The sequence below is a fragment of the Drosophila elegans genome, unplaced genomic scaffold (genome assembly GCF_018152505.1).
Source record: "Drosophila elegans isolate 14027-0461.03 unplaced genomic scaffold, ASM1815250v1 contig_476, whole genome shotgun sequence".
Classification (NCBI taxonomy): domain Eukaryota; kingdom Metazoa; phylum Arthropoda; class Insecta; order Diptera; family Drosophilidae; genus Drosophila; species Drosophila elegans.
In genome coordinates, this window is record NW_024545863.1 from 18,909,210 (window position 1) to 18,921,878 (window position 12,669).

General features: G+C 43.9%; 5 protein-coding genes across 6 annotated transcripts; 4 read left to right on the forward strand and 1 right to left on the reverse strand.

Moving 5' to 3' along the window:
- Positions 1-376: 376 nt before the first annotated feature.
- Positions 377-3,394, reverse strand: LOC108139331 (protein Son). Its single transcript, XM_017262042.2, has 2 exons — positions 1,365-3,394; positions 377-1,301 (listed from the first exon to the last, which is right to left on the reverse strand). Exons 1-2 carry the CDS (start codon positions 3,204-3,206, stop codon positions 585-587), a joined length of 2,559 nt encoding a protein of 852 aa, XP_017117531.1. The 5' UTR covers positions 3,207-3,394; the 3' UTR covers positions 377-584.
- A 283-nt stretch (positions 3,395-3,677) lies between these two features.
- LOC108139260 (importin subunit alpha-4) lies at positions 3,678-6,530 on the forward strand. Of its 2 annotated transcripts, none has more exons than XM_017261945.2 (6): positions 3,678-3,809; positions 4,051-4,232; positions 4,292-4,672; positions 4,731-5,561; positions 5,681-5,857; positions 5,919-6,530. In XM_017261945.2, the coding sequence occupies exons 2-6, from the start codon at positions 4,173-4,175 to the stop codon at positions 6,012-6,014; spliced, it is 1,545 nt and encodes a 514-aa protein (XP_017117434.1). In that variant the 5' UTR covers positions 3,678-3,809; positions 4,051-4,172; the 3' UTR covers positions 6,015-6,530. The 2 variants fall into 2 exon arrangements, with proteins under 2 accessions (XP_017117434.1, XP_017117435.1); XM_017261946.2 differs by having other exon boundaries at positions 3,693-3,809; positions 4,091-4,232.
- A 1,242-nt stretch (positions 6,531-7,772) lies between these two features.
- LOC108139263 (mitochondrial pyruvate carrier 2) lies at positions 7,773-9,484 on the forward strand. Its single transcript, XM_017261950.2, has 3 exons — positions 7,773-8,034; positions 8,095-8,135; positions 8,916-9,484. Exons 1-3 carry the CDS (start codon positions 7,869-7,871, stop codon positions 9,165-9,167), a joined length of 459 nt encoding a protein of 152 aa, XP_017117439.1. The 5' UTR covers positions 7,773-7,868; the 3' UTR covers positions 9,168-9,484.
- A 548-nt stretch (positions 9,485-10,032) lies between these two features.
- Positions 10,033-11,294, forward strand: LOC108139262 (mitochondrial pyruvate carrier 2). Its single transcript, XM_017261949.2, has 4 exons — positions 10,033-10,282; positions 10,345-10,518; positions 10,575-10,615; positions 10,971-11,294. Exons 2-4 carry the CDS (start codon positions 10,368-10,370, stop codon positions 11,238-11,240), a joined length of 462 nt encoding a protein of 153 aa, XP_017117438.1. The 5' UTR covers positions 10,033-10,282; positions 10,345-10,367; the 3' UTR covers positions 11,241-11,294.
- A 124-nt stretch (positions 11,295-11,418) lies between these two features.
- LOC108139261 (U6 snRNA phosphodiesterase) lies at positions 11,419-12,660 on the forward strand. The gene is made up of 3 exons (XM_017261948.2): positions 11,419-11,727; positions 11,780-12,121; positions 12,182-12,660. Exons 1-3 carry the CDS (start codon positions 11,630-11,632, stop codon positions 12,516-12,518), a joined length of 777 nt encoding a protein of 258 aa, XP_017117437.1. The 5' UTR covers positions 11,419-11,629; the 3' UTR covers positions 12,519-12,660.
- The last annotated feature ends 9 nt before the right edge of the window (positions 12,661-12,669 follow it).

Here is a 12,669-nt window from a genome sequence, read left to right on the forward strand (position 1 = left end):
TGCTCTCTCGTTCGCAAAAGCTTCATTCCCAAAAACTTTAAATCTTACGGATAACGGTTAAGATGGGATGACACTGGGAAAAATTAAGTTAGTCAATTGTAAAATAAAATTTATTTAGACAACCTCTACGGTTAACGTTAAAATGTATATACACAAATCACGGATGGCGTTGTTAAAGTAATTTCATTTTTGTCTAGGAAGTGTTAGACCTCAACTTGGTTCACTTTTGTTTAATGTCTCCTTGCTTTTATCGCTTTATTTTAGATTTAATTTTATCTACAAATTGTTCTTACTTTATGGCTTAAACTTGAAAATTTGTTTGGCGATTTAAAAAAAAATATTACAATATGTTTGAAAAGAAATATAACTTGAATAATTTAGGCAAACATAAAATGTTTCTACATTTATTCTCTGCAAGGAAACGAAAACGGGTCATCAAGGTTTTATGTTATTTTAACGGAAAATAAGCAATTCCAAAGCAGACGAACAAAACTTTGCAACTAAGATTTAAGACTACTTTATGTACAAATTCGGGACTATATTTAACTTACTATCTAGAAATTATCCTAGGCCTAGTGCCGATACTAACTGGGCTGAAGTATGCCCAAAGCTCTCAAACATAACGTGGCCGCGTTAAGCTTGGCTTCCTTTTTGTTATTACATCCTCGTTCCGGCGTGTACGTCTGTCCGTTGATCTCTACGCTGAAAAGGAAGGAGCGGTTGTGGGCAGGACCGATATCCTGGCGAAGCTTGTACTGAGGCGGCGTCCACTTGTTCTTCGAGGTCAGTTCATTGAGCACGCACACGGGATGCTTGTCCTGGGTGACCAGTGGCGTTCCAGCACCCGCCCCTGGTCCTGGTCCCGATCCCGAACCCGTTCCCGCAGGCCCACAGCCTCCGATAGGTCCGGATGCGTTCTTGTTTCTCCGCTGAGCGGCCGACTGTCGCGATGGCGGCGGTTTCAGGTCCTCGCGCGACACCAGGCCACGCTTGTCCAGTTTCACATCCAGCAAAAGTGGCTGCAGGGATCCAGTCTTACATCTGCCCAGCCCCTCGCCCGGTTTCCAGCCCATCTTCTGCAGCAGTGCCATTCCCATGCCACCAGTCACTGGCTTGGTGGAGGTCATTTGGTCCCTGCGCACCCACAGCTGCCGTCCGCTGTTGAGCTCATGGGCCGTCAGCACCTGGGCGCCCGTGCTCCCTGTAAATTGGCCGGGCAGGTGCTTCGAGTTGGCCCACGACGACATGTTTTGCTGCGCGTTGTACATCATTTTCAGCGCCTCAGAATCCCCAGGATTGTCCTAGACGAAAGACAAATAAATTAGCATCAGAAAATAGCATCTTAATAATAAAGTCAGCCTTACCTGCAGGCGGCGAATGGCACTAAGACGCTGGGTAATTATGCTGGAGACGTCCATGGAGGGCGGCGTCATCTCCGGAAATATGGAGGCACTTTGCGCTGGCGTAACCGGCGACGCCGATGGGATGGGCACCTCGGAAACAAAGGGAGCAGCCGCGGTCGGAGAAGGAGCAGGAACTTTTGGATTTAGTAGAGGCGGAGGTACTGGTTGAGGAACAGCGGGTGTAGGGGTTGCAGCTGGTGCAGGAACTACAGGCGCTCCCCCCACCGACTTAAAAGCGGGCTCCTGCTGCTCCTGCAAAGGCATTGACTTGGCAAATACGTTCTTTGGCGTTTCCTTAAACATATTGGTTGCCTGCTTGGCCGGCGGCAGAGAGGGCAGTGGCACCAGCGAATCTTTCCGCTCCACCGGCACCCACGCCTCGTTCATGCGATGAGTCTGGCCCGAGGACACCGGGAATTGCATGGTTATGGCCTTGGTTTGCTCGTCCTGCCGGGCCTGCGCAGGAACCAGCGCCGTGGAGTTCCGTATGTGCATCACAATTGGTTCCCGCTCCTTCAGCTGAAAGGGATGATGAAATGCCTTAGCATTGCCATTTTTGTCCACATCGGAATCTTCGTCAGAACTTAGATCTGACAGCCCGTCGCCGTTGGAGATCTTTTTACAAAAGTCTGTCAGATCTTGAACACTGCGTCCGCCGTAACGCATCTTGACCAGCACCTTGTCCTTTATCTCCGGTGTCATGTTGGCCACGCCGGGTAAAGTACCTCGCTTGAACATGTTAATGGCGTTCTTGCGCGCGATCTCGAGAAGTCGCTTCTTGTCGATTACAAGCTCATGGGAACGTGATCTGGACCTTCGGCTTCTTCGAGAGATAGATTCGCGCGCGTTACGCTTCGGTGAGTCCTTGGGATCATCCTTGCGTTCCTCCTTGCCATCGTAAAAGCTGTTATGCTGTCGACGGCGGCCATTTGAAGCTTTTTCCCGGAGAAAGGACTCCTCGTCGGAGAGTGAGACATCGGAGAGGTCGCGCGCCTGCCGTGAATTGGTCCTGGCAGTGTCCGATCCTCTCGAGCGGTCTGACTCCCGGTGGCCATTGTAAAAGCTATTGTGGGAGCGGACACGTTCCCTTTCTTTCTCACGATCGCGATCCTTGTCCCTTTCATGTCGTTCCCGCTTGACGGTATGGGAATCTGCGTGATTGGTAGAATCCGCAGCGAACCGCTTCCTGTTCTCAGACTTTTCTTTCTCCTTCTCAGCGGGAGCAACTGCCGGTGCAGCCTTTTCCTTGGATTTCTCCCTATCCCTATCCCGATCTCGATCCCGATCCTTTTCCTTGTCCTTGCCGTCTTTGTGTTTGTGCTTGTGCTTCTTTCGCTTGTGCTTGTGCTTGCCGTCCGCTTCAGAGTCGCTGCATTCGCCATCCGACTTGGCCGTCTTTTTCTTTTTAGCCTTCTTTTCCTTTTTCTCCTTCTTGACCTTCTTTTTCTTTTTCAGTAGATTCTTGTCGTCTAAGAGTTCCTCTGGGGGAGCGGCGTTGAACACGCCGAACAGCTCTGCGAGGATCTCGTTGGAGGACTTCACCGGCACGATGTCCTTCTTGTCCTCCGCCGAGATGGAACTCTCGCTGTCATCCGTTTCGTCGGCCTGATCCCTGGTGTTGCTTTTCTCTAGGGCCATTGCCTCCGCCTTGAACTTGGCATTCAGGGCCCGGAGCTTGGCCTCAACTTCGGCGTCCGGTTGCTCGCTCTTCACCTTTATTGGGACCTGCTCCGTAGGACTTGGCTGAGACTCCGTCATTTGGGGCTGCTCCACGCCCGCCGCTTTCTCTGTTTTCTCCGTCATTGCGCTTTCGCTGGCCGTGGCTCCTTCTAGTGTCCATGCATGCCACTGGAATCCCGCCACAGAAACGCAATTATTCTCTTTTGGGGTTTAAATGTTATTTTTTGCACGCCTGGTCAGAAGGGTTTTAATAATAGTGATGGCACTCCCGAAGTTTGCGATGGTTCAGTACGTGCCCATGTTATCGATAGTTTCTCAGGTATAATCATCGACAAGGAAAACCTTTGTTAAAATAGAAACAAAAGACTTCTTTAATATGATTTTAATTTTAAAGAATTTGATATACAATTTTTCTATTTAAATACGAAAAATATGACACGTTTTAAAAATGTTGAATACAAAAATAAGAAGCTGTAGCATTTATTGCCATATATGTATTTATCTAAAAAAAGGCTAGAAAAAATCGAAACCGGCACAGATCTGTCGATAGGCGCACTAACGACCCTGCCTATAAGTGGGCAGTCCCGATTTCTGAAGCGCAGCCAACTTCACCTACGTCGCTGTCACGAACTGCAATTTTTATAAAAAAGGAAAGAAATTGAACATTTTTAAAAGGCGTAGAAAGTGTCAGTGTCGTGGGAGAAACGCCATTTTTAAGCTGCAAACGTAAGTACCCGATGCAGCGGTGATGGAGAAAACCAATTAATGTCAACAGAGTTGCTAATTTCCGTGATTTTGTTCGCCATTTCTTTTTTCGTCGCCTGCGCCATCGTGCTGTTCTGCAACTGTGTTGGTCGATTGTACGTTATTTTTTCTTTTGTGCGCGTTTGTGTGCGTGCGATTAAATTTTCGCCTCGGTTGGTGTGCAATTGAAACAAATTGTTAATTGTCCGACGAAATTCCCCAGGAGGCGTACGTCGCCATCTCAACACATAATTGATTTTTAGCTCACGCATTCTTAACCAGCCAAACGCAATTGCGGCCCCTTATTCAAGCGGCAAATAGGAAAAACCAAGTAGCGGACCGAAAATGACGTCTTTGGAGCAGAATCGTTTGCAAAATTTTAAAAACAAAGGGAAAGACCAGGATGTAAGTGATTCAAGGTTTGAGTATCCTGTGCCAAAATTAATGTATTGGTTAACTTTCAGGAAATGCGTCGACGTCGCAACGAAGTGACCGTGGAGCTGCGAAAGAACAAGCGCGAAGAGACCATCCTGAAGCGGCGCAATGTACCCAATCTGGACTCGAACACAGACGAGGACGAGCAGTTGCCCACGTCTATCAACCTGAAGAAGCTTGCCCAGGCAGCCGCCGACGCCAGCAAGCCGGAGCAACAGCTGGCCGCCGTCCAGGCTGCCCGCAAGCTGCTGTCCTCGGACAAGAATCCACCCATCAACGATCTGATCCAGAGCGACATTCTGCCCATCCTGGTGGAGTGCCTCAAACAACACAATCACACAATGCTCCAGTTCGAGGCCGCCTGGGCCCTGACCAACATTGCCTCCGGCACCTCGGACCAGACAAATCAGGTGAGTTTAGCCTCCTCTCGCTGCCTTTTCTTTGTTCTAATGCAGGGTAATCCTCTAGGTTGTTGCCGCCGGCGCCGTGCCACTCTTTCTTCAACTTCTCAACTCGCCCGCTCCAAATGTCTGCGAACAAGCCGTCTGGGCCTTGGGCAACATCATTGGCGATGGGCCTTTGCTACGAGACTTTGTCATCAAGCACGGCGTTGTCCAGCCACTGCTGTCGTTCATCAAGCCTGACATCCCCATCTCATTCTTGCGCAATGTGACCTGGGTGATTGTGAATTTGTGCCGCAACAAGGATCCGCCGCCACCGGCAGCAACCATCCACGAGATCCTGCCCGCACTCAACGTGCTTATCCATCACACCGACACGAATATTCTGGTGGACACAGTCTGGGCTATTAGCTATCTGACTGATGGTGGCAACGAGCAAATCCAGATGGTCATCGAGAGCGGGGTGGTGCCCAAGCTGATACCGCTGCTGGGCAACAACGAGGTCAAGGTGCAGACCGCTGCGCTCCGAGCCGTTGGCAATATTGTGACTGGATCCGATGAGCAGACACAGGTTGTGCTCAACTACGACGCGCTCTCCTACTTCCCGGCCCTGCTGTCGCATCCCAAGGAGAAGATCCGCAAGGAGGCCGTCTGGTTCCTTTCCAACATCACCGCAGGCAACCAGTCGCAGGTACAGGCCGTTATCAACGTGGGCCTGCTGCCCAAAATCATCGATAACCTAAGCAAGGGCGAGTTCCAGACACAGAAGGAGGCCGCCTGGGCCATCAGCAATCTGACCATTAGCGGCAACAGGGAACAGGTCTTCACCCTGATCAAGGAGGGCGTCATTCCGCCCTTCTGTGATCTCCTATCGTGCCAGGATACGCAAGTTATCAATGTAAGTAAATTTTTCTTAGTTTAAAGTTTTCAATTGACCTTTGTGTAATTGGATAATTTTTGGCTAAGTATGTCTTTAGATTCCAACCGAATTAAACATCATTTTTAACTTTCACACAGGTTGTTCTTGATGGCCTGAACAACATGCTCAAAGTGGCCGACTCGCATGTGGAGGCTGTGGCCAACTTTATTGAGGAATGCGAAGGTCTGGCCAAAATCGAACGCCTGCAGAGCCACGAGAACGTTGAAATTTACAAATTAGCTTATGAAATCATCGATCAATACTTTACGGATGAGGTGAGTGAATAGATTTTTAATAGATTTTAGAATAGATTTTTAAACAATTTTTCTTTTACAGGGCGAACAGACTAACATGGCACCCAGTTCCGACGGCACGCAATACAACTTCGACCCGAATGCTGATAAACTACCAATGAACTCATTCAACTTTTAACGATCCAATCCGGAGGCAGACGAAGTAGCAGTGAAGTGAAAACCAAACGCGTGCAACACACATAATTTGGCGTTTATACGTACACAATCCATTGTGTATGAAAACCCGACGAGCCGCCAACCAATTCACATAATAATAGCATTATAATTTGTCCACCACACAGCAGCAATTAGACAGCCGGGTTCTTTTTAGGAACAAGGATAGGAACTCCGGAGGATACACAACGGAAAATCCGCTGCAGCCGTTTTAGCTTCTCTCAATTCTGTGTTATCAAAATTACAAACTCCAGACATACACACACTTGTGAGTGTGTGGCTGTGCAATGCAAGGACTAATCCGATTGGGGTGACTCTGCTAAAGATCATCCAAAATATATACACACAGGAATGAACAAAATTTTTAAAACCAATGTAGAACTATTTGATTTATATGGAATAATTTAAATATGTACGCTTTTGATTTGTAATTGAAATTACATATGTATACATTTCTAACAAGAAAACGATAAAAGCAAAAGACCACTCATGGTTTTGTTTCCAGGCAGATAAGTTAAGCGGAAAACTAAAAGCTCAAGTGTGTCTGGCCGTTTCGCGTTTCAACGCGAGGCATTCGAGGTGTCGGCCGAGTTGCTGCTAATTAGCATTTATTTGAGCTAGTGCGTCACTTGAGCACGTTTCCTATTAATGCGCAATTGCCGAGTTCCTCAATAGGGCAGCTAAAAAAACAGTATGCGCATGGAAACAGATCAAATGCTTATAAACAATCGGATCACCCACACAAGTGGGAGGGATTACAAAAGATGTTGGGCGTTTTCCAATTGGTGTATCATCAAACGGAAAGTCTTCAAATTGATGACTAATCTGCAAGTCATCCGATTTTCTTATCGTACGGTGAGTACAGCAGTTAAATATTTTTCTTAAAATCAATCACTTTTACTAATGAACACATTGCGTTCGCAGCTAAAAAATTTAAAATTAAGCAGTAGGAACGGAACTTAATACTTTTTAAATTAATTTACAAGACTTCAAAAGTCTGGCGGCTGTTTTTTGAAATAATGTTACATTTACATGGTGCTTACATACGATCTACATGAACTTTTACAATTTCTACAAATTCTACGTTTTCTAACACTAAAATTAGAGATCACAAAACATATTTTTTCAACATCTAGAATAAGTGTATTAAATATTTATACATTTTTGAAATTTTTTGTGTGATAAGTTTTATTTTTTACTGTATACACATGTTACACACATATTTTTGTACATCTATTTTATTTTCTATTCGCCAGATACTTGACCAATTGCTCATCGCTAATATCGCGTGACTCCCAAAAACAAACTAAAAATTACGGGCTATTTATAGATATATTGCAGTTGTATTTGTAGCGCTGCATTTAATTCAGACACTTGCTTCCGTCAACATTTAGCTGCGGAAATTGGCACACTCTTCTCAAGGTCAAGGATGTTTTGCGGCAGCTAATGAACTTCCCTTCGGGCAAAAACCTGTTCCTATAAAGTTATATGTACAAAATTGTTAAATATACAAATGTATGATTTTAGCACATTTTTAGAAAGTCAAGAGCGAATTGCATTTACATTTGTATATACATATATGTATGTACATGTATTTCCTGAACGTGTTAAATTAAACACGTTGGTGAATAACCCTCTCAGCTGTTTGACATTGCGGGTGTGTTGGTGCTCCCCTCTCTCTTTTCTCTCTCGCAAAGCTTTGGGCCTCTTGTTGTTTAGCGTTTCATACTAGATTTTATTTTGTGATTGCCAGCCAACGAGTTTGGACGCATAAATTATATCGCATCGTCCGTGGAATTTTTGTCGCACAAACAACAGAATGTCATCCGCCGCCGTTCAGCCACCCCCGCCCGTGCCCCCACCACCGCCAACGGCTGCAGCCTCCGCCGGAAAGGGTCTCCACTCCAAGTTGTACAATGGGATGATTGGGGCCGCCGACAAATTTGTGCCCGCCAAGCTGCGCCCACTGTGGATGCATCCAGCTGGTAGGTCCAACAATCTTGGAACCTTTCCGAATCCCCTCCTGATATGAATTTTATTTCCAGGTCCTAAGACGATATTCTTCTGGGCACCCGTGTTCAAATGGGTAAGTTGACAGAAACCAGAAGGGATTACATAACTCGGACGACGGGCGACCTTCGCTAATTTTCATTATCGCACACACACATTCATTCGCAATAAATCCGAAACGACGGTAGACAAATCTGTGCGCAGGTGCCATTAAATGAAATTATTTAATTACTTCGAGCGAACTGCGCCTGATAACTGCCCGCGTTCGTGTATGTGAGGAGATTGCGTTTGTTAATTTCAATCGTGGAAACCCTATAGAGAAAGGTTCAGAATCCAGCTTGGAAAGCTTCAATAATTTAACACTTTGATATTCAGTATCTGTTTTAACAGCCATTTTTCAAAACGTATTTTATTTGTTTATGTTTGATAACAGCATTGCCAAAAATAAATGCCTAGATATACGATGATCTATATCATATTTTGAAAGTTAGTGTTATCTTAAGGTAGCGCTATACATTATAGAGTGTTTCGATTTCAATCAAACTTGACGTGTTGTCGTAGAAGCATATTTAAAGGCAATCTGCCAAGTTTAATATTAAAACAACAGTCAGGGCATTCTCAATTTCATTTTCGTACATTCTGTACCTAATTTGCAAAAATAATAACATTAAATGCATTGCAATAAGAAAGGCATAGATAATATTCTTCCCATTTAAGTGACTTTTTTATCATCATATATAAAATGTTTTTCGGATAGACAAACTGGTATGCCCAAACTGAACTCCACTCCTGGAATTTAACAGATCTCTAAGGATATTCTATACATTTTTGTAACCACATTTTGTATTTCTTCCAGGGACTCGTTGCCGCCGGTCTAAGTGACTTGGCCCGTCCGGCCGACTCGATCTCCGTGTCTGGATGTGCCGCCCTGGCCGCGACGGGCATCATCTGGTCACGCTACTCGCTGGTGATCATACCCAAGAACTACAGCCTGTTCGCCGTGAATCTCTTCGTGGGCATCACCCAGGTGGTGCAGTTGGCCCGAGCCTACCACTATCATCATGAGCAGGAGAAGCTGAAGAAGGAGCAGCCGGCGGCGCAGAATTAAAAACATTTCGAATTGAATACTGGTGCTGTCCCCTATCTATAGACTTAGATCGAAATGTTATGTACATACTACAAATCCCACAACGCACAACGTAAACGAAAGGATTAAGAGGAGCTGTGTTCGCAGATCCGGCATCTGCGTTTTACAATCTGTTTACCATTATTATTTATGGTCTATCGCCTTATCGACGTGATTCGTATTACTTAAGTTGTAACTGTGGAGGCTTTGCGTATAGTTTTATGAATACGAGAGTTATTGGACATTTTGTGATTGTCAACAAATAAACCAATATATTGTAAGACTGTAGAATATACTAATTCGGACTTGGTTTTAATTCATGGATTGGAATGAAAAGTAGTACAACCCTATAGTTTTCAGTGTGTTGAAACTAAAAATGAAAATATTAATTAAATAATTGAGAATTTTTTAAAAAATAAATTGTTTTCCTCAGGCTAAGGATATTTTTTCATGGTTGCTTAAAATACTATTGAATTCAATATGCATTCTTTTAATTTATTTACATTAGAACTATATATATATATTGCTAAGCAATACAGAAAATAAACTGAATTCAATTTCTCTTTTAGTAATATCGTTACTTAGGGCAAATAGATGCGATTCTAAAACCGGATTAGTTTGCATAACGCATACGCCATGTGCACGTTTATTGAGCGATACATGTGTTTTTCACAATTAGTCTTACGAACACAAATTAATTATAAGCAAATATTAACTTTTATGTAAATGTCTCTCCTAGGGCAATTTAAACTAGCGAATTTTGCCAATAACTCTTATACGATTAGCAATGTTTAGCTGGCTCTTATAGATTTTTATGGCTAATATAAAATGTGAAAAGAGGGGCTGGCGCTGTTGATAGTGCTGGTGATAAGAGGAGCTCTTAGCTAATAATACTAGAGAAACATAAACATATGTGTATGGACCCCGGACTTTTCTGAAAGCACAGTTGTCGATTGGCGCTTCGTTGGAGCTGTTGTGCCTCAGGCTTTAATAGGCAATTTACTTCCCAGTTGGAAGAGAGCTACTTTATCGCATCACCAATCGACAGACATTCTAAGGCTTCTAATCAAACACCAATATATGTAGCTTGATTAAAGGTAGGTTATAATAAGATCCCTCACGATTCTTTATAACACTGATTGTTTGGATATTGGCGTAGCAAGGAACTGTCTTCTGGTCGAAATGTCTGCCAATCCTACACCTCCACCTCCGCCTTCCACTGCCCCAGCTTCCGCCGGAAAGGGTCTTCATTCCAGGGCATACAATAGCCTTATTGGAGCCTGTGACAAATATGTGCCCGCCAAGATGCGACCCTTATGGATGCACCCAGCAGGTGATATTAGTATTAGCGCGTTAATAATAAAGATTTTAAAGCTTCTTTCACCCTAGGTCCCAAGACAATATTCTTCTGGGCTCCTCTCGTTAAATGGGTAAGTTGGTGTTATGTAACTATGAGCCCAGCGTCCTTAGCCAATTTTCATTATCACCAAGCTGATAAAAAAAATCTGTGGGCGCATATTGTGTTTTATTATTGTTTGTTTATTTCTCAGCAAGTTTTTCAACTTCGCGATAAATTAATAAATATATTTTTTTCCCCCACGCGCGAGTTTCTGATAACTAAATGAGTGTGCGGTTTTTGTGTCCTATGGAATATTTCATAATATTTTTTTGTTTTGTCTGGGATAGAACTACATGCCGTAGAGATTTGCAGTCAATGGGGGGACTTACCCTATACTATCGTCATGATCTTACTAATCTCCGTACTCATTCAATTTCATACTACAGAGCCTCGTTATCGCTGGGCTCAGTGATTTGACGCGTCCTGCGGACATGATTTCACCCAATGGATGTCTAGCCTTGGGGGCAACGAACCTCATATGGACCCGGTACTCCCTGGTCATCATTCCCAAGAACTACAGCCTATTCGCGGTGAATCTCTTCGTGAGTCTGACGCAGCTCTTCCAACTGGGACGGGCCTACAACTACAGGTGGGAGCAGTCAAAGCTGGAGAAGTCTGGCGAGACAGTACCAGCCATTGAAGCTAGTTTGAAATAGTTAAATGTATGCATTTTGGTAGGCTTATTTAAAATAAAAAAAAGTTTTTTTCTAGTCTGATTGTAGTAAAATGATTTTAAATTTATGTGGCTTAACGGTAAATAAGTTATCTGAAAAGAACATACAATTCAACAATTTAAAGTCTCTAAAGAATGATTATATATTTTCAGTCATTTTCAAAAATCTTTTTTAAATTATTCAAAAACATTTTTTGATAAAAACCATTCAAATGTTTTAATAAAACCCGCCAAGATCAGCTGATGCTAAAAAAGGCTAAATACTCATCACTAAAGTGTTGGTTGAATCGATAACTCTAAATAAAACCCGGCAGTTTCTTGGTTGTTAGTTTATCTTATAAATTAAAATAAATTAAACGAGTGTTTAATAAAATGGCATTAGTAGACTATGGTAACAGCAGTTCCTCAGCCTCTGAAGATGAAGAATCCACTAAAATCACTCAAACCACATCGTTAAACATTCTCAAAAGGTAAAGTGGAATATTGAAATACATTTAGATTTCTACATTTGAACCGCTAAAGACCTGCCCTGCCCACAGCTGCAGCTCTGTTGGGTCCCAAGAAACCGAAACCCGAGGATTTCGTCGACGACGTAGTGGATGATCCTGCTCTACATGGCGGTCGCATCCGCAGCTTCAAGCATGAGCGAGGAAATTGGGCCACCTACGTCTATGTCCCGGCAACTGCCTGTGCCGAGCAGCTGGAGGAGTTCCAAGCCGAGGCTATTGCCCAATTGGGGTCCCACCTGGAACTGCAGCCCAATGAGTCACTTCATCTGAGTCTGAGTCGCACGGTGGTGCTCCAATACCATCAGATAGATGAGTTCTCCCGATCCCTGCAAGCGGCGCTTAACAGCTCCACAAGGTGAGTCCATGCTTCTTAACGAGTACCTTAAACTGCATGTTCGGTATCCTTTGATTTTAGCTTCGCTGCCACTTTGCAAGGTCTGCGAATCTATACAAATGAAGAGCGAACCAGGACATTCATTGCAGCCCCTTTGGATGCAGCTTTTACGGAAAAGATGTCTGCTATCCTGCAGCCCATAGACCAGGTGATGCTCGACTATCGATTGCAGCAGTTCTATGTTCCGGCTTCGTTCCATGTCAGCCTCCTTTGGTGCGTGGGCGATCGGGAGCACCTACTAAACAGCAAGCTGAAGGAACTAAACGAGCTCCTGGAAGATCAGGACACTCTTTCTCTGGCCATCACAGAAGTGCACTTGAAGTGTGGCAACAAGGACTTTACTTACATGCTAAAATAGATAGCGGATAAAGTAAACATATTCTTCAAATCCTTTCATTCGATTATATCTAAACAGTCGCTTTTTTATAATTTATGAAAGCTTTTTATAGTTTCTTTATAGTTGTATTCAAGTTAATTAAATAAAGAAGCGAGTTAAACAATTTCTTTGT